Source organism: Dendrobates tinctorius, unplaced genomic scaffold, assembly GCF_039654945.1.
Source record: "Dendrobates tinctorius isolate UK_male_01 unplaced genomic scaffold, ASM3965494v1 ptg000086l, whole genome shotgun sequence".
NCBI classification, from domain to species: domain Eukaryota; kingdom Metazoa; phylum Chordata; class Amphibia; order Anura; family Dendrobatidae; genus Dendrobates; species Dendrobates tinctorius.
Window position 1 is genome coordinate 65,989,616 of NW_027361754.1, and position 21,458 is coordinate 66,011,073.

At 45.4% G+C, this 21,458-nt stretch overlaps 1 protein-coding gene across 7 annotated transcripts in view; it reads right to left on the bottom strand.

Annotated features, from left to right (window-relative positions):
• LOC141097969 (cyclin-dependent kinase 11B-like) overlaps nt 1-16,720 on the bottom strand; it is a 126,534-nt gene extending 109,814 nt beyond the window's left edge. For 3 of the 7 annotated variants that reach the window (XM_073585530.1, XM_073585524.1, XM_073585523.1), the window contains exon 1: nt 16,585-16,719. In XM_073585530.1, coding sequence (XP_073441631.1) covers nt 16,585-16,646 — 62 coding nt within the window. In that variant the 5' untranslated portion in view covers nt 16,647-16,719. Of the gene's footprint in view, nt 1-5,302; nt 5,410-5,726; nt 5,748-6,160; nt 6,321-16,584 lie in introns of those variants that run through there. The other 4 variants (XM_073585529.1, XM_073585527.1, XM_073585528.1 and 1 more) reach the window with 4 other exon arrangements.
• Between the last annotated feature and the right edge of the window lie 4,738 nt (nt 16,721-21,458).

A 21,458-nucleotide genomic window follows, 5' to 3' on the forward strand; every position in this document is an offset into this window, starting at 1 on the left:
ACAGCACTAGTCACTACTGAACATGTACATAAAGTTCAGCACAGATTCATCTCCTCTACATCTCCACAGCACTGGTCACTAATGAGCATGTACATAAAGGGCAGCAAAGATTCATCTCATCTTCGACCCCACAGCACTAGTCACTACTGAGAATGTACATAAAGTGCAGCAAAGATTAATCTCTTCTACAACTCCACAGCACCGGTCACTACTGAGCATGTGCATAAAGTGCAGCACAGATTCATCTTCTCTATGACCCCACAGCACTGGTCACTATTGAGCATGTACATAAAGGGCAGCACAGATTCATCTCATCTCCGACCCCACAGCACTGGTCACTACTGAGCATGAACATAAAGGGCAGCACAGATTCATCTCCACTATGACTCCACAGCACTGGTCACTACTGAGCATGTACATAAAGTGCAGCACAGATTCATCTCATCTATGACCCCACAGCACTGGTCACTACTAATCATGTACATTAAGTGCAGCACAGATTCATCTTGCATCTTCTCGCCCAACTACTTGCACCAGTGACCCATTTCCGTCACAGCTCCTCCAGTCCCTTTCCCCTGCTGTCACCCCTCACCTAACTAAAATATTTAACCTCTCTCTCTCTTCTGGTATTTTTCCCTCCTCATTTAAGCATGCCATCATACATCCACTACTTAAAAAACCATCCCTCGACCAAAACTGTGCCGCTAACTATAGACCTGTCTCTAATCTTCCCTTCATCTCTAAACTCCTGGAACGCCTGGTCCACTCCCGTCTTATCCGCTATCTCTCAGAAAACTTCTCGACCCTCTCCAATCCGGTTTCCGCTCTTTACACTCCACTGAAACTGCCCTCACTTAAGTCTCTAATGATCTGCTAACAGCTAAATCAAATGGTCACTACTCCATGCTAATTCTCTTGGATCTCTCTGCAGCTTTCGACACTGTGGATCATCAGCTCCTCCTCACTATGCTCCGTTCCATTGGCCTCAAGGATACCGTTCTCTCCTGGTTCTCCTCCTATCTCTCCAACCGCTCCTTTACTGTATCTTTTGCCAGTTCCTCCTCCTCTCATCTTCCCCTTACTGTTGGGGTCCCCCAAGGATCGGTTCTAGGCCCCCTCCTCTTCTCCTTGTACACTGCCCCTATTGGTCAAACAATCAGTAGATTTGGTTTCCAGTACCATCTCTATGCTGATGACACCCAATTATACGCTTCTTCTCCTGACATCACTCCAGCCTTTCTAGAAAACACCGGCGATTGTCTAAACGCTGTGTCTAATATCATGTCCTCACTATATCTGAAACTGAACCTGTCAAAGACTGAACTCCTGGTGTTTCCTCCCTCTACTAATGTACCTATACCCGACATTGCCATTTCTGTGTGTGGTTCCACTATTACTCCCCAGCAACAGGCCCGCTGTCTTGGGGTCATACTTGATTCCGAGCTTTCCTTTACCCCCCACATTCGATCACTGGCTCGCTCTTGTCATCTGCACCTCAAAAACATTTCTAGAATTCGACCTTTTCTTACCTTTGACTCTGCAAAAACTCTTACTGTTTCTCTTATTCATTCTCGTCTCGACTATTGTAACTCTCTTCTAATCGGTCTCCCTCTTACCAAACTCTCCCCTCTCCAATCTGTCTTGAATGCTGCAGCCAGGATCATATTCCTCACCAATCGTTACACCGACGCCTCTACCTTGTGCCAGTCATTACACTGGCTACCCAGCCACTCCAGAATTCAGTATAAACTTATTACCCTCACTCACAAAGCCCTCCATGTCTCAGCACCACCCTACATCTCCTCCCTTGTTTCAGTATACCACCCTACCCGCGCCCTCCGTTCTGCTGATGACCTGAGGTTAGCATCCTCAATAGTCAGAACCTCCCACTCCCGTCTCCAAGACTTTACACATGCCGCGCCAATTCTTTGGAATGCACTTCCCAAGTCAATACGATTAGTCCCCAATCCCCACAATTTTAAGCGTGTCCTGAAAACGCATTTATTCAGACTGGCCTACCGCCTCAACACATTAACCTAATCTATCCCTGTGTGGCAGAGCCAAAAGTTTTACCATAACCAGGTTCCCCGCATCATTCTCCCACATGCTTTATGCATCCATTAGCCCTCTGTGTCCGTACTGTCACAAACCTAACATTATGGCTGGTCCATACAATCAGGGCAACTGTTACCACCCACCTTTCGTGTCTACCTCTTTCCTCAGACTGTAAGCTTGCGAGCAGGGCCCTCTTTCCTCTTGGTATTTGTTATAATCTACTGTATGTGATTATTGTTATGCTGTAATGTCTATTGTCTGTACAAATCCCCTCTGAAATGTAAAGTGCTGCGGAATATGTCGGCGCTATAAAAATAAAATTTATTATTATTATTATTATCATCTCCTCTACGACTCCACGGCACTGGTCACTACTGAGCATGTGCATAAAGTGCAGCACGGATTCATCTCATCTACGACTCCACGGCACTGGTCACTACTGAGCATGTACATAAAGTGCAGCACAGATTCATCTCCTCTACGACCCCAAAGCACTGGTCACTACTAATCATGTACATAAAGTGCAGCACAGATTCATCTCATCTACGACCCCACAGCACTGGTCACTACTGAGCATGTATATAAAGCGCAGCACAGATTCATCTCATCTCTGACCCCACAGCACTGGTCTCTACTGAGCATGGACATGAAGTGCAGCACAGATTTATCTCATCTACGACTACACAGCACTGGTCACTACTGAGCATGGACATGAAGTGCAGCACAGATTTATCTCATCTATGACTCCACAGCACTGGTCACTACTGAGCATGTACATAAAGTGCAGCACAGATTCTTCTCAACTACGACTCCACATCACTGGTCACTACTGAGCATGAATCTGTGCTGCACTTTATGTACATGCTCAGTAGTGACCAGTGCTGTGGAGTCGTAATTGAGATGAATCTGTGCTGCACTTTATGTACATCTCATCTGCGACTACACAGCACTGGTCACTACTGAGCATGTGCATAAAGGGCAGCACAGATTCATCTCAACTACGACTCCTCAGTACTTGTCACTACTGAGCATGTACATAAAGGGCAGCACAGATTCATCTCCACTATGACTCCACAGTACTGGTCACTACTGAGCATGTACATAAAGGGCAGCACAGATTCATCTCCACTATGACTCCACAGTACTGGTCACTACTGAGCATGGACATAAAGTGCAGCACAGATTCATCTCCATTATGACTCCACAGTACTGGTCACTACTGAGCATGGACATAAAGTGCAGCACAGAGTCATCTCATCTACGACTACACAGCACTGGTCACTACTGAGCATGGACATGAAGTGCAGTACAGATTCATCTCATCTATGACTCCACAGCACTGGTCACTACTGAGCATGTACATAAAGGGCAGCACAGATTCATCTCAACTACGACTCCTCAGCACTGGTCACTACTGAGCATGTACATAAAGAGCAGCACAGATTCATCTCATCTACGATCCCACAGCACTGGCCACTCCTGAGCATGTATATAAAGCGCAGCACAGATTCATCTCATCTCCGACCCCACAGCACTGGTCTCTACTGAGCATGTACATAAAGTGCAGCACAGATTCATCTCATCTACGACTACACAGCACTGGTCACTACTGAGCATGGACATGAAGTGCAGCACAGATTTATCTCATCTATGACTCCACAGCACTGGTCACTACTGAGCATGTACATAAAGGGCAGCACAGATTCATCTCCACTATGACTCCACAGTACTGGTCACTACTGAGCATGTACATAAAGGGCAGCACAGATTCATCTCCACTATGACTCCACAGTACTGGTCACTACTGAGCATGGACATAAAGTGCAGCACAGATTCATCTCCATTATGACTCCACAGTACTGGTCACTACTGAGCATGGACATAAAGTGCAGCACAGATTCATCTCATCTACGACTCCACAGTACTGGTCACTACTGAGCATGTACATGAAGTGCAGCACAGATTCATCTCATCTATGACTCCACAGTACTGGTCACTACTGAGCATGGACATAAAGTGCAGCACAGATTCATCTCCACTACGACTACACCAGATTAAATGAAGGGCCGGGAGTCTCCAAGGATTCTCCTACTCTCAATGCTGTCTGGCAGACAGCATTGAGAGTAGGAGGATTCATGTCTCTCGAGTTATAGCACTTTATAACAAGTTAGTCCCCTGAAGAGTTACTTGGATGAAACGCGTTGGGACACCCCTCTAAGGGAAAGTGCAGGGCATGTGCAATATAGGGTGAGCTGTGGACTTCCCTTGTCAGGGCGGGAGTTTGGGGATCAGATAATGGTTCGCCTTTTAGGGATCTGACAGGGTATTGTCTTCCCATCGCTACCTTCCTGTGATTATACAGAGAATCATTGGAGACTCCCGGCCCTTCATTTAATCTGGTGAGATTCTTCCTTTTTTATTCATATCTCATCTATTGTCATTTTTGTGGCCATAAATTTATGTTTTTTTCTTGGTCTAGGTATGAATATATGTCTGGAATTGGCTACGGCATTGTGTGCTGATCTGTTAATTAATGCTGTATCCTTTGGATAATCTATGCCTGTTATATACCATTAGGTAACATTTTACATCCTGTTTGATGCATTCAGGTGGTTATCTTTGAGAGATCAACCACCAACTTAGCATCTTTTATTGATATCTTAAATCACATTTGGGTGACACATTATTTAGTCCTTTTAATTTACATATTAAAAGTTACGTTTTAATTCCAATTGCTTTATATATATATATATATATATATATATATATATATATATATACATACACACACACACACTTTTTTGGGGTGAGATTTGAATTGTGTCAATTTTGACAGAAATTGTCCCTTGCTTTATTGGTGACTGAACTACTGAACCCAATGTATAATATATTTTCGGAGTCCAAGTCGATCCATTTTATACCTGCTCCACACAGGGCAGATGCGGACTGTATCATACAGTCAGCACCTGCCTCCAAAAGCAGCAGCTGGAGCAAGCTTCAATCACACAGAATGCCTCTGCCAATATTTGACAGCAGTACTTAGATGCTGCGATCACAGTGGGGTGTCCGTTCAAGCCCCCCATCGCCCATGCGTGACACTATCATGAGTCCTCGTGGGATGTCATGGTAGTAAAGGGCCTGCAGAAAGCGTAACTGCAATAATGACCCACCTAAAAATTCCAGGGACTAAATAAATAAAATAAACTTAGTAAAAAAAATTCTTGATTTATTATATTAAATCACTCACCTCTCCATTTATCAAAAAATAAGATAAATTTGTGTTGCTGCAAAAAATTGTTTAACTCATAGAACGTCATGCAGGTCCATGAACGGAAAAATACAACCATTATGGATCTTGAGAAAATAGGAGACAAATTATTTTTGTTACAGAGATCAGAATAGACAAAGCTAGAACGAGAGACTCAACAGAAAACCGATATAAGTTTGATGTTGTTGTAATCGTACCGACCAGGAGAATCGTACTTCCAGGTAAGGACACGTAAAATAGTGACCAAATCACAAAAGTCAGTATTTGTAAGCCAAAACCAGGAGAGGAACAGTATAGTAGAAACACGTCACCACTTCTGTATTTATCACCCACTCCTGGTTTTGGCTTACAGATACTGATGTAAAATACTGACCAAATACTGATCGTGTGAATGGGGCCTTACTTTGTATAGTAAAACAAATGGCGTCATTCAAATCTACAACCGGTCCTGCAAGAAATAAAAAAGCTCTGGTCCAGGCAGATCTTGGGAACCATGAAGTTATGGCTGCTAGAAGGAGGGGAGGAATAGACGAAAATACAAAAAGGATAATGGTCACAGCAGAAAGGGGTTAAGGTGGCCCCTTCACCAGCCTCCTGACCAGCATCACCCCCAAATAGGTGATGGGTGGGAGCTGTGCCCCCTCCTCGCTCTGCCTCCATATTTGGGGAGATTTTATAGGCCCCAGCGATATTTTCCAGCACAATGATTAAGGGACCAAACTGAGCGATAACTCTATGGCAACCACGGTTCTGCCACCCCCACCCCGGTTGCGGTCCCGCACCTCACGGAGACCTATGAGGGTTATAAACACAGGAGTCGTGAAGAAAACAATTTACCCCAAAGTTCTGCGCCGCGCAGCGTGAGCACCGAGGTCACTTCCTGGTGTCTGACGTCTGGAACGCAACGTACATTACGCACAAACTGCCTTTCCCACACGTCTCCACTAGGTGCCCCGCGTGAACAGCAACACACAGCCTGGTTTCCTCCGCGCGTGCGCAGTAGTAAGCTATGGTAGCTCGGCCTGGTCGTCTTCGCTAGTCAGCGCGCGTGCGCAGTAGCAGTCACGGGACCGCTTCCCGCTTTTTTTTATGACATAAATTTATGATGATAAATTGTACTTTAGGGAAAAAAACCTCTAATATAATATAAGCATTGTATAGAACTGAAACATTTCTTCAAATAATTAAATCCTCGTCTGTCAAATGATTAAACTTGTCTTTTCAGCCTTCCACAATTATCATAGGGGACTGACCACCAATATGGCCGACATTGCAGCTTTCTGAAGGAGGCATTGTCACAACTCATCACACTTTTTTCTGTCCCAACAACTTCGTGTATATCTATGCAGCTGTCACCCTCGGGTAGGGACAGACACCGGCCAGTCCAAGCGCTGCAGTCTGATCTTACTCCGATTTATACGGTCATCACAAATCCCACCCATCGGCGCGCCTATCTCGTGATCAGGGTTGTGATGAGAGCCGCGGGTCTGCAGAAGACTCCTGTGCACGTCAGTGTTAATGACCTGTGAACGCTATGAGATTGTGATTTCTGCTGATGCGCGGCTATGTTCAGCACAAGCGATCGCAGCTTCAAGTCTCCTAATGGCACTATAATATACAGTAAAAGTGAGAGAAAAAGTCTTTAAAAATATGAAAAAAACCACCAAAGTTCAAATCACCCCGCTTTTGCCTCATCTCTATATATCTCTATATATAAAAGTGAATAAGTGTGTGTGTGTGTGTATCACCAACCAATGACAAAGCATCTTTCATTTCACCAGAGGGGTAGTAGTCCGGCAGCTGTGAAGGGATGATGTGAGATATTAGTGGTAGTAGCCCGGCGGCTGTGACGGGATGATGTGGGATATTAGGGGTAGTAGTCCGTTGGCTCTGGCTGACAGGATGATGTGGGATATTAGGGGTAGTAGTCCGGCGGCTTTGACGGGATGATGTGGGATAATAGGGGTAGTAGCCCGGCGGCTGTGAAGGGATGATGTGAGATATTAGTGGTAGTAGCCCGGCGGCTGTGACGGGATGATGTGGGATATTAGGGGGAGTAGCCGGTGGCTCTGGCTGACAGGATGATGTGGGATATTAGGGGTAGTAGTCCGGCGGCTTTGACGGGATGATGTGGGATAATAGGGGTAGTAGCCCGGCGGCTGTGACAGGATGATGTGGGATATTAGGGGTAGTAGTCCGGCAACCGTGACGGGATGATGTGGGATATTAGGGTTAGTAGTCCGGCGGCTGTGACAGGATGATGTGGGATATTAGTGGTAGTAGTCCGTTGGCTCTGGCCGACGGGATGATGTGGGATATTAGGGGTAGTAGTCCGGTGGCTCTCGCTGACGGGAAGATGTGCGATATTAGGGGTAGTAGTCCGGTGGCTCTGGCTGACGGGACCATGTGGGATATTAGGGGTAGTAGTCCGGTGGCTCTGGCTGACGGGAAGATGTGGGATATTAGGGGTAGCAGTCCAGTGGCTCTCGCTGACGGGAAGATGTGGGATATTAGGGGTAGTAGTCCGGTGGCTCTGGCTGATAGGATGATGTGGGATATTAGGGGTAGCAGTCCAGTGGCTCTGACTGACGGGATGATGTGGAATATTAAGAGGAGTGGTCCGGTGGCTCTGATGGGATGATGTGGGATATTAGGGGTAGTAGTCCGGTGGCTGTGACGGGATGATGTGGAATATTAGTGGTAGTAGACCGGTGGCTCTGGCTGACGGGGTGATGCGGGATATTAGGGGTAGTAGTCCGATAAAAAAATCGCATTGCAATCGTCCCAATGTTAATCTATGGGGCAGCTCTCATCATCCAATTTTTTTGTCGGCTCTTTTCCTCGGTCCGAGACAAATGCAGCATGCTACAATTGTCACCAATTATCAGATTGGACTCGCTAATGCAAGTGTATGGGTGCGAGAAAAATATCGGACTACAAGAGGACCAGAAGTGTGTCTTGCGAGAAAATCGCACCTTGTGTCCTTTAACAAAAGCCGGCAATTCATTTTGCAATACAGTAAAATCATACTGACATGTTTAATAAAGAAACGAAATAATAGATACAGATACATAGAATATATATATATATATATATATATATATATATATACACACAGTATATATACATATACATGTCATTGAGACATATATATATATATATATTTACATTTCATAGAGTTCTACATAGTAGAATAGCCGCTAATTCAATTGCCGGCTTCTGTAATATCATTCCAAAACCTGACATGAAATGACACATGGTTTACATACAGTAAGCCATTTCATTTCATGTATTTTTTTTATATGTCTCTGACTAATAATTAGATGAGGGTTTGTGTGCAAAATTTGGGACATGTAGGTGTTAAATTAAGGGGTTAATTCATGGAAATTAATTGAGTGGACTTGCTCCCGCGGCAATTTCTCACCAAGAGAGGTAAAGCAAGTGAGTGAGGGCAGATTTTAATAGCCTTGAGAGGGACCATTGTTTTTGGCCCTCCCCTGGCTACAAAATCTGCCCCCATACACCCCAGAAAAGGCGCATCTATAAGATGCGCCTTTTCTGGCACTTATCCTCTCTCATCCCACGCCCGTGTAGCGGTGGGATATGGGGTAATATTAATGGGTTAATGTCACCTTGCTATTGGGAGGTGACATTAAGCCGATTAATAATGGAGAGGTGTCAATAAGACACCGATCCATTATTAACCCTAGACTATTAAACGGTTAAAAAAGCACACACAGACATTAATTAAAAATTCTTTTAATGAAATAAAGACACCAAGTTTTTGACAAAATTTAGTCATCTGCTAATCCAAAAAAAAACTTTGACCTGTAACAAACAAAAAAGCAAAAATATCCTTACCTCTCCGCTGGTCAGTCACGTCCATCAGAAGGGGTTAAGTGTTTTAGAATGGGACCGGTGCTAATGCGACCAGCCCGCTCTAAACCACTGCCAGATTGAATTAGTTCCTCTCTGCGCAGCCTCCCTAGCTGCCCGGAGATGAACTAATGAGCGTGGGAAAGTTTTGCATTTTTTCCCACGCTCATCAGTTCACCTCAGGTCAGCCAGGGGACTCAGAGCAGCCTCAGTGATGTCTCTGGCTGACCTGAGGTGAACTGATGAGCGTGGGAAAACGGATGCTTAGATGCGACAAAATCACATCCTCGCATGAAAATCAGATGACAGACGAATCACTGTTCATGAAACATTTGTGCAATTGTGGTCCATCAAAATCGGAACGATTTTTTTGATGTTGTGTGTGACTCCAGCATAATGGTTTTTAGAGTCCATCATGAGTCAACAGATTTCCTCAGAGGTAGAGATGAATTTTCTATCGCTTGGTTCAGACTAGAACAGATTGGCTAAATAAAACAAGGAGACAGCGTCCAAGGTCAGGTGAAAAAACTTCAAGCTCCATTTATTGTGCAATAAAGGTGACGATTCGACCGGACTTTGTCTTTTTCAAGCAACCTACCAATGGTCAAAATGTCGCATCTGTGGCGCCCCTGAGGCTCAGTCGCCACAGAGGTACTGTACCTTCTCCTAAGGTGTGGTGCCCCACCATCCTGGTAAGTTGGGAGCTCCTTTCCGCACTCGAACACTTGCATCCCACACACAGGATAGTTCAGCACTGATCACATTGCGGCTCATGCTTAGAGGGTAGCAGAGCACCTCTGGTGATTCCTTGCTTCGTAACACGAGATGTGCTGGGAGGTGGGTGGAGTTGAGATTCATATAAAAGAGTGGGAAAGTTTAGAATTAGAGTTGAGTTCAGTTCAGTCTGACAGAAGGTCGGCGGAGTAGGAAGCCACTCAGTGAGGAGTGGGGGATCCCTGGAAGAAGGGATGGAGGAAGGAGTGCTGCAGCTGCCTCAGTGACCTGAGCCAGCTGGCACGGGAAAGTAAGAAAGGTGGAGAGACGTAGGACTGCAACCTAAGCTTCCATAAGAGAGAGAAGGAACAGCACGGAACGAAGGAGTAGGAGAACAGAAAGGAGGAGTGGGTTGGATAGGAATCCTGCCTATAGGTTCTCAGCGCAAGGCCGGGGCCCGGTCCCCGAGGTTGTATGGACACTTATGGTTCTGCAGCAGACACCGGTGGAGTAGTTGGCTGTAAATTCACTACTCCCATCAAAGACTTGGGACACAACAGCAACACGGATAGAGAGCCAGGATCCAGGAGGTCCCTGATCAGGCTACAGTTGTCTGTCGTACAAGTAGAGTTGTTAGGAACATCTGACAGGAGGAACTTCAGGGAACCACGGTACTGGAGTTCTTCACACTAAAAGGCGCAATAGAGGAGTCGTTCAGGAAAGGCACATGTTGGCGGAGTGTTGGAGAGGAGAGCCCTGACTTGCCCGGGAGGTTGATTGAGTCTCTACCCTGGAGGACACGGCACGGAGGCAGGCACCAGTGTGCACCACGAACTGTGAGTAAAGCTTTGAAACTGCAAGCTCTGGTGTCCTCCATTCATTCGTCACTAACACCTTCAGCACCGCTACATCTGGGTACCAGTATCCACACCGTCCTGCACCTATCCTCATCCATAGCGCCTACACTGCCCTGGGACTACAGCTCCACCTGTGAGGAGCTACACTATCTTTGCTGCATCACACCATCAGTCCCAGTGGATCTGCAAGCAGCGTTGGCTAAACATCTTACTTGCCAAACACCACGGGTGGCGTCACGAACTTTCCATATAAACTACATTACAAACATCATCCGCCATTGATATTGGGCGCCCAGGGCCACGGACCGGGTCACCGCTGCTGTGACACATCTCCCCCTGACACCGGCCCGGTACCGAGTACCCCACAGCCCTGGGAGAAGCCTGGGAGGGCGACCCACATCTATGGCAGAATAAATGGAGCTTTGAAGTATTTTTACCTGATCTTGTTGGACGCTGTCTCTTTGGGTTTTTTCGAAGTGGACTCCTTGGGACTTCTTTGACGGCGCATCCATTTTTGGTTCTGGGTGCCCTTTAACCCCTTACCTACAAAGGACGTAATATTCCGTCCATGTGACCCTGGACCTAACTACCATGGACGGAATATTACGTCCCAGCGATCAGCGGCGCCCACGTGGTGAGCGCCGCTGATCGCGGCCGGGTGTCAGCTAATTATCATAGCTGACACCCGGCACAATGTGTCAGCGGCGGTCACGGACCGCCCCCGACACGTTAACCCCTTGCACACCGCGATCAAACGCGATCGTGGTGTACCGGGGGTTAAAGGGAAGCATCGTCAGGGAGGGGGCTCCCTCCGTGCTTCCCTGAGCCCCCCACGGCAGCGCAACGTGCAGCGCTGCTGCGGGGGGCTCTTTCCCTACAGGCCCCCGGATCCAAGATGGCGACGGGGGCCTGCAGGGAGCTGACTTCCTCACTGCCTGCAAAGCGCAGGCATGAGGAAGTCTGCAGCAGTGCCTGTGACAGATCGCTGATCTGTCACAGTGATCTGTGATGTGACAGATCAGCGATCTGTCACAGGACAGTGATGTCCCACCTGGGACAAGGTAATAAAGTAAAAAAAAAAAAAAAGTGTTAAAAATAATTTAAAAAAAAAATCGCTAAATAAATTAGTAAAAAAAAAAAAATATTCCCCAATAAATCCATTTTTTCAAAATAAAAAAAACCAAAAACAATAAAAGTACACATATTTGGTATCGCCGCGTCCGTAATGACCTGCCCTATAAAACTGTCCCATTAGTTAACCCCTTTAGCGAACCCCTTAAAAAATAAAAATAAAAAGCGAAGCAAAAAATAATGATTTATTATCATAACACCGAACAAAAAGTGCAATAACGCGCGATCAAAAAGACGCATATAAATATCCATGGTATCGCTGAAAACGTCATCTTGTCCCGCAAAAAACGAGCTGCCATACAGCATCATCCGCAAAAAAATAAAAAAGTTATAGCTCGCAGAATAAAGCGATACAAAAATAATTATTTTTTATATAAAATTGTTTTCATTGCAAAAAACCGACAAAACATAAAAAACAACCTAAATGAGGTATCGCTGTAACCGTACTGACCCGAAGAATAAAAACGCTTTATCAATTTTACCGCACGCGGAACGGTGTTGAACGCACCCCCCAAAAGAAATTCATGAAACGCTGGTTTTTGTTCATTCTGCGTCCCAAAAATCGAAATAAAAAGCGATCAAAAAATGTCACGTGCCCGAAAATGGTACCAATAAAAACGTCAACTCGTCCCGCAAAAAATAAGACCTCACATGACTTGGTGGGTCAAAATGCGGAAAAATTATAGCTCACAATATGTGGTGATGCAAAAACTATTTTTACAATAAAAAGCGTCTTTTAGCGTGCGACAGCCGCCAAACATAAAAACCGCCATAAATCGTAAATCAAACCCCCCGTTATCACCCCCTTAGTTAGGGAAAAATAATAAAACTAAAAGAAAATGTATTTATTTCCATTTTCCCGCTAGGGTTAGGGTTAGGGTAGTGTTAGGGTTAGGGTTAGGGCTAGGGTTAGGGCTAGGGCTCAGATTAGGGTTAGGGGTGTGTTGAGGTTAGGGTTGGAGTTATAATTGGGGGGTTTCCACTGTTTGGGCACATCAGGTGCTCTCCAAAGGCAACATGGCATCTGATCTCAATTCCAGCCAATTCTGCGTTGAAAAAGTCAAATGGTGCTCCTTCCCTTCCAAGCTCTGCCATGCGCCCAAACAGTGTTTTACCCCCACATGTAGGGTATCAGCCTACTCAGGACAAATTACAAAACAACTTTTGGGGTCCAATTTCTCCTGTTACCCTTAGGAAAATAAAAAATTGGGGGCAAAAATATAATTTTGCGGAAAAAAATGTTTTTTTTATTTTCACGCCCAGGCGTTATAAACTTCTGTGAAGCACTTGGGGGTTCAAAGTGCTCTCCACACATCTAGATAAGCTCCGTGGGGGGTCTAGTTTCCAAAATGGGGTCACTTGTGGGGAGTTTCAATAGTTTAGGTACATCAGGGGCTCTCCAAACGCACATGACACCCGCAGACCAATCCATCAAAGTCTGCATTCCAAAACGTCACTACTTCCCTTCCGAGCCCCGACATGTGCCCATACAGTAGTTTTCTCCCACATATGGGGTGTCAGCGTACTCAGGACAAATTGGACAACAACTTTTGGGGTCCAATTTCTCCTGTTACCCTTGGGAAAATAAAAAAATGGGGACTAAAAGATGATGTTTGTGGAAAAAATACGATTTTTTCATTTTCACGCCCGGACGTTATAAACTTCAGTGAAGCACTGGGGGGTTCAAAGTGCTCACCACACATCTAGATAAGTTCCTTGGGGGGTCTAGTTTCCAAAATGGTGTCATTTGTGGGGGGTTTCTACTGTTTTGGTACATCAGGGGCTTTCCTAACGCGACATGGTGTCCGATCTCAATTCCAGCCAAAAACGTCAAATGGCGCTGCTTCCCTTCCGAGCTCTGCCATGCGCCCAAATAGTGGTTTACACCCACATGTGGGGTATCAGCGTACTCAGGATAAATTGCACAATATCTTTTAGGGTCCTGTTACTTTTGGAAAAATAAGAATTGAGGGTGAAAAGATCATTTTTGTGGAAAAAATATGATTTTTTAATTGTACTGCTGTACGTTATAAACTTCTGTGAAGCCCTTGGGGGTTCAAAGTTCTCACCACACATCTAGATAAGTTCCTTGGGGGGTCTAGAGTCCAAAATGGTGTCATTTGTGGGGGGTTTCCACTGTTTTGGTACATCAGGGGTTTTCCAATCGCGACATGGTGTCCGATCTCAAATCTAGCCAAAAACGTCAAATGGCGCTGCTTCCCTTCCGAGCTCTGCTATGCGCCCAAATAGTCATTTACACCCACATATGGGGTATCAGTGTACTCAGGACAAATTGCACAATAACTTTTAGGGTCCTGTTACCCTTGGAAAAATAAAAATTGGGGGTGAAAAGATCATTTTTGTGGAAAAAATATGATTTTTTAATTGTACCGCTGTACGTTATAAACTTCTGTGAAGCCCTTGTAGGTTCAAAGTTCTCACCACATATCTAGGTAAGTTCCTTGGGGGGTCTAGTTTCCAAAATGGGGTTACTTGGGGGGTTTCCACTGTTTAGGTACATCAGGGGCTCTCCAAACGCGACATGGCGTCCGATCTGAATTCCAGCCAATTTTGCATTGAAAAAGTCAAACGGCGCTCCTTCCCTACTGAGGTCTGCCATGCGCCGAAACAGTGGTTCCCCCCCACATATCAGGTATCAGCGTACTCAGGACAAATTGCACAATAACTTTTGCAGTCCAATTTCTCCTGTTACCCTTGGTAAAATAAAGAAAATTGAACCTGAAGTATTTTTTTTGTGAAAAAAAGTTAAATGTTCATTTTTTTTTTTAATATTCAAAAAATTCCTGTGACGCACCTAAAGGGTTAATAAACTTCTTGAATGTGGTTTTAAGCATCTTAAGGGGTGCAGTTTTTAGAATGGTGTCACTTTTGGGTATTTTCTATCATATAGACCCCTCAAAGTGGCTTCAAATGTGAAGTGGTCCCTAAAAATAAAATGGTGTTGCAAAAATGAGAAATCGCTGGTCAATTTTTAACCCTTATAACTTCCTAACAAAAAAAAATTTTGGTTCCAAAATTGTGCTGATGTAAAGTAAACATGTGGAAAATGTTATGTATTAAGTTTTTTGTGTGCCGTATCGCTGTGATTTAAGGGCATAAAAATTAAAAGTTGGAAAATTGCGAAATTTTCAAAATTTTCGCCAAATTTCCGTTTTTTTCACAAATAAACGCAAGTTATTTGAATGCAATTTTACCACTAACATGAAGTACAATATGTCACGAGAAAACAATGTCAGAATCACCGGGATCCATGGAAGCGTTCCAGAGTTATGACCTCATAAAGGTACAGTGGTCAGAATTGTAAAAATTGGCCCGGGAGTTAACGTGCAAACCACCCTTGGTAGTGAAGGGGTTAATTTTGTCTAATAATGGAGTGCTGCAAGCCACCTTTATCTTGAGGCCACAATCACACGTTCAGTATTTGGTCAGTATTTCACATGAATATTTGTAAGCCAAAATCAGAAAAGGAACAATCAGAGGAAAAGTACAATAGAAACATGTCACCACTTCTGTACACTCTGCTATGGTCTCTATACCACTTTCTCAGGAACTATCTCCTTGCCCTACTTGGGAGGTGTAGGGATTCGCTCTGGTAGGTAATGGCAGGGCTGCAGTAACGAGGCAACACACAGGCTTAAAGTCCAATTTCAGTGGTTTAATGTCACGTTGCTGTAAAGGGCACGTTGTGACGTCCCTTTTAATTGCTGTATATATACACTGTATGTGTTATTGCAATGCTAAAGTAAGGTAGGGACAGCATAGATAAGTAGTTAGGACACTAGGGGGTACTGTAGAGTTAGGGAGATTAGATGCTAGACAGGATAGCAATAGTTAGCTGGTTTTAGCCAGAATAGAAACAGTTAAGTAGCTGTACCAATGGGATTGTTGGTAGGAGAAGTTACCCAGAGGAAACAGAATTGTTCTAGAAAAGTTAGTCAGTGTGTGTGTGAGTAGCGAACAGCAGTACAGGCTGGAGTTACAGACACAGTGGAGTATGAGAACAGGCAAGACGTGGTACAGTGATCTGAAGAAAGTTTGAAGTTTGGCTTCTGGGGAGCACTCTCTGCGAGAGGCAGGAAAGTGGATCTCGGGTTGGAGTCTGGGGACACCGTCTGGAACTGCCAAGGACCTAAGGTCCAGTTGAGGCTGCAAACAGCAGTCTGGTTATTTTGCCAAAGATGGGCAATGTAGACGGGGAGAGTCCAGTGACTGCTGACAGGAGGATTCTGCAGGCCTTGGGCTCAGAGAACGTGCAGGACAAGAAGTTGCAGGGCCAGACCAGGGTCTGTACAGAAGATGTCATGTTTATGTTTTACTGGAATGGAAGGACTGTAACTGTGCTGCTAGGACCTGTTTCACATAAAACCTTAAAGAAAAAGAACAAGGATTCTGCGGACATTTGTTTGTGCTCAGATCCCCATGGGACACTGTATCCTGATCAGGCTCCGGTCCCGCAGGTGGGTGAAGAATTGCACACATGCAGCACCAACATCAAGACACACTCCAAAGTTGTAGTATCGGGGCGCCCGGTTGCTGAAGAGTTAAAGCCTCTCGTCACAGCTGGCACTCTGGCCCCCGTTACATTGCATACAGCAGATTAACAGAAAGTAAGGAAAAACATAAATATACTCAAGCTTGGAGAACCACTGGTCCCAGACTCACCCCTTGCACGGGACGGGCTTAACTAAGCGGCTGCCAGGTCCGCGGCATCCGTCAGGTGCCATTCCCAGGGTTGTTGAGAGTCTTGCTGCTATAGTCCTGCAGCACGGGGATCCTGTATACAAGATCAGGCTAAGTCCAGCCAAGTTCCTATAACTTCCAGACACACTCACCATGTGCCAAACACCAGCCTCCATTACATAGCCCATAACCCCTCCTACAAGTGAGGTAAACATGGGCTGATCATGTGACCATGACATCATCGCAGGTCCTGTCTTTAGGGAAAAACCCGGCCAAACATTAACCTGCTGGGAGAATCTCCTATCCAGTAAAACACCCTTTACTGTACCACATAGGCTATCAATTCGACTACTATTGCCAGACCTGAATTAACAAGCATTTCTCACCTACTGTGTCCCCCCATTTCCTTGTAGATTGTAAGCTTGCGAGCAGGGACCTCACTCCTAATGTCATTGTTTGAATTGTCTTAACTTGTATTGAATTTATTGTCTGTACATGTCCCCGCTTAATTGTAAAGTGCTGCGGAATATGTTGGCGCTATATAAATAAAAATTATTATTATTATTATTACTCTGGTGAATGCAATATTGACATACATGAATAAGCACCTGTGTTCTATGCTGTTGGTAAAAATTGCTTTTCTAGTAGTGGTACTCTGGTCTTGTTTCCTTCACCAAATAACAATCAACCACAGCTTTGACAGGATCTTTTTTTTCTTCGCCCATTGTGAAACTCACTAAGCCCTAAAGTGTTGCACCTTAGTAGTGAGTGCTTACCCACTCCCATTTGCAATCTTACTATGGCACAGGCATTTATTTCTGCAGCACTATCTTCTTTTCTTCTGCCTAGCTGCATGTGTCTGATCTCTACGTGTGGGGAAAAAAATATTTTTACACTCTCAGAAATGATTCCAGGAAATGTAAGGATACATATTGTGCGGACCCATAGACACAGGCTTTTCATCAGCTACTTATTTAGGCCACAGCACAAAACCCTTGCTGACTACTAGTGGAGACCTTATACACCAAACCGATACTTATCCTAATGCTAGCTATGATGGCCATCACTTTTTTTGCACCTACGAGCAGCATTCCATACATTTAGGTTGCACCACTGTAGCAAACCTGATGCATCACAGAACATGGTACAGATGCTTCTCACAAAATTCGAATATCATCAAAAAGTTAATTTATTACAGTTCTTCAGTACAAAAAGTGATGCTCATATATTATATAGAGTCATTACAAACAGAGTGATCTATTTCAAGTGTTTATTTCTGTTAATGTTGATGATTATGGCTTACAGCCAATGAAAACCCAAAAGTCATTATCTCAGGAAATTAGAATACTTTATAACACCAGCTTGAAAAATGATTTTAAAATCTGAAATATTGGCCTACTGAAATGTATAATATCTTAAAGTCCAAAATAATAAATTATTATTAGACACTTCAAAGACGATATATCAACAAATGTCTTTTGTGGCCAATTTTGCCACTAGATTAGAAGAGATTCCAACACAAAAAATGAGATAAAAATTATACAAGTTCATTAATAGCAAGTTAAAAAAGGATGTTTGAAAGGATACTAAAAATTAGACAGGGCTAAAGAAAGCCTCAAATAACAAGGAGGGAAACACAGTAAAAAGGGGGGGGGCACAGCATAGTAATAAAAATCATTATCAGAATAATGTTTATATGGATATTTATCAGGACACCAGGGTAACCTCTATGTTAGATCCATTAATGCTGTCATACTATACAATATAGCAGTATAGACAGGGGCGGACACAGACTGCAGAGGGCCCCTGTGCAAGAAATCTTCTCGGGCCCCCCCCCCCCCAATACTGCAACAAATATAAAGGGAACCTGTCACCCCCCCAGGCGTTTTTAAGTAAAAGAGCCACCTTGTACAGCACTAATGCTGCATTCTGTCAAGGTGGCTCTTTTATTTAGGGTACCTTCCACCGCAGAAAGAATCGTTTTTAAAATTGGTCAGACATACCTGATATTTGTCAGGGGGGCAGGTGTTTCCCCAGAGACGCCTCACATACATCAGTCATGTATTCCTACATTGTGTCTCCGCCTCCAAATCTTTATTTTCAAATCCTACCATCACCCGTCCTCTGTCATGACGTCGGTGGCCAGAGATCTGGCCCTGCAGTCGCTTATGGTTTATTCACACTGCGGGGCTGGGAATCTCGGGCGCAGATAACTACTGCACATGCCCAAGATTCTTGTCCCGCAGTGTGAATAAACCATAAGCGACTGCGGGGACGGATCTCTGGCCGCCGACGTCATGACAGAGGACGGGTGACGGTAACCAAGAAGACATAGTACAGCCGGCGCAGGCGCCATGATTTGAAAATAGAGATTTGGAGGCGGAGACACAATGTAGGAATACATGAGTGATGGATGTGAGGCGTCTCTGCCAGATGGGGAAAGACCTGCCCCCCTGACAAATATCAGGTATGTCTGACCAATTTTAAAAACGATTATTTCTGCGGTGCAAGGTACCCTAAATAAAAGAGCCACCTTGACAGAATGCAGCATTAGTGCTGCACAAGGTGGCTCTTTTACTTAAAAACGCCTGCGGGGGGTGACAGGTTCCCTTTAAGTAAACATATAGGTTGTATGAGCACGGGACTATGGGATGGAGGTTAATCATTATAATATGTTATAACTAACCACCGCTAGTTACTATGCCTGGGCAATGCCAGGCTCTTCAGGTAATATATTTATAAACAGCGTAGAATGAATTGAATTACAATGCAAAGAAGCAGTGTTATCACTCACCAGTCTGCAAATGTTGGTTGTAATCCTGCTCTATGGAGGCAGAATGGGGTTTTAGGCCTGTAGTATAATGATCCCTGGCTTTAACTTATCAGCTTCCGCATATATATATATATATATATATATATTTATATATATATATATATATAGTAAGTTAGAGTCTTCACCATAGCGTATAGCATCAAGAACAAAATCTGTCAAAGGACAATGTCCGCAGTGTTGGAGGAGGACACGATGATGGATCTGAAGCATTCCCCAAAGTGCCTCCATGGTTCCTTCACAATCTCCTCCCGAAATTACCTAATTTCCAGTCAGCTTCCAGCACGTCACTTCCGATGGAACGTCACATGTGAATTTTAAAGTGCTCCTCGGGGCTCCGCCATGTACTCCTGTGTCCGCGGGAAAAGTAAGCTCCCAGCCGGGGCAGTGAGGCAGACTCTCTCTCAAAATCAGGACTGTCCCGCTGGGAGGTATGAATGCTCCCCACCATACACCTTGTACACGTATGGCTCCACACACCACATACACACACGGTTCAGCTTTTTATGCCTCGTACATACACGGCTCCGCTCTGTACACCTCGACACACACGACTCCACTCAGTACACACATGGCTCCACTCTGTAAAACTCGTACACATGCGGCTCTGCTCCGTACACCTTGTACACACGTGGCCACGCTCCGCAAACCTTGTACACACATAGCTCCGCTCAGTAAACCTTGTACACTTGCGGCTTTGCTCCATACACCTTGTAAAGTACACCCGCTGCTCCACTCCGTACACCTCGCACACACGCGGCTCCGCTCCGTACACCTCGAACACGTGCGGCTCTGCTCCTTACACCTCGTACACGTGCGGCTCTGCTCCTTACACCTCGTACACGTGCGGCTCCGCTCCTTACACACATGGCTCAGCTCCGTGCACCTCGTAGACGCGTGGCTCCGCTCCGTACACCTCACACACACGGCTCCGCTCCGTACACCTCACACACGCTGCTCCACTCCGTACACCTCACACACGCGGCTCCACTCCGTACACCTCACAAACACATCTCTGCTCCGTACACCTCACACACGCGGCTCCGCTCCATACACACACGGCTCAGCTCCGTGCACCTCGTACACGCGCGGCTCCGCTCCGTACACCTCAACACACACACGTCTCTTCTCCGTACACCTCACACACACACACGTCTCTGCTCCGTACACCTCACACACGCGGCTCCGCTCCATACACACACGGCTCAGCTCTGTGCACCTCGTACATGCGCGGCTCCACTCCATACACCACACACACGACTCCGCTCCGTACACCTCGCGCACACACACACAGCTCTGCTACATCCACCCTGTAAACTCCCCTGACCCCACACATAAACTTACTTCCCCTCATCCAGCACGATGACAACCAGCACAGCAGAGTCCTGCGTAAAACAAGGGCTAGGGCAGTGCACAGGACATGTGATGAGGTCACAGGAGGGGAGGATTCAGGGGTCACATGATCAGGGGGCCCTGACTCCTTCCCTCCTGTGACTTCATCAATTACAACAAGCCTCTTGCACGACCGCAGCACCAGCGTGCAGAAGAGGCTAAATTGTGGTGCAGCTGGGTAGAGGAGCGCATAATGCCGCGGCCCCCTGCTGCCTGACGCTTGAGCAGCTGGCTCAACTCAAATCATTATAGCTGCGCCCCTGCATGCGGTGCTGGAGGCTGGAGGGCCCCCCTCTCCCCCGGGGCCCCCGTTCAATGCACGGGCGGTAGGTCCGCCCCTGAGTATAGATCATGCAATGCTTAATAAATGGCATGCAATAAATCACATAGGGGAAAAACCTAAGTGGTAAAAGGAGGTAAAAAAGTAAGGTTAAGCTCAGATTAGGCGAACAAATGTGCCAAATATACCAATATGGTGTCCTGAAAAGGGGCTATCCTGTTCCACTTAGCAACAGTATCTGGAAAATTAGAGACTATTTCATCTTAAATATCCCGGTAAATGAGGCTCAGAAATGCCCCAGAAATATTTTTTACCTGGGTAAAATTGATGAATAGACCTATGTAGATGGTGCTG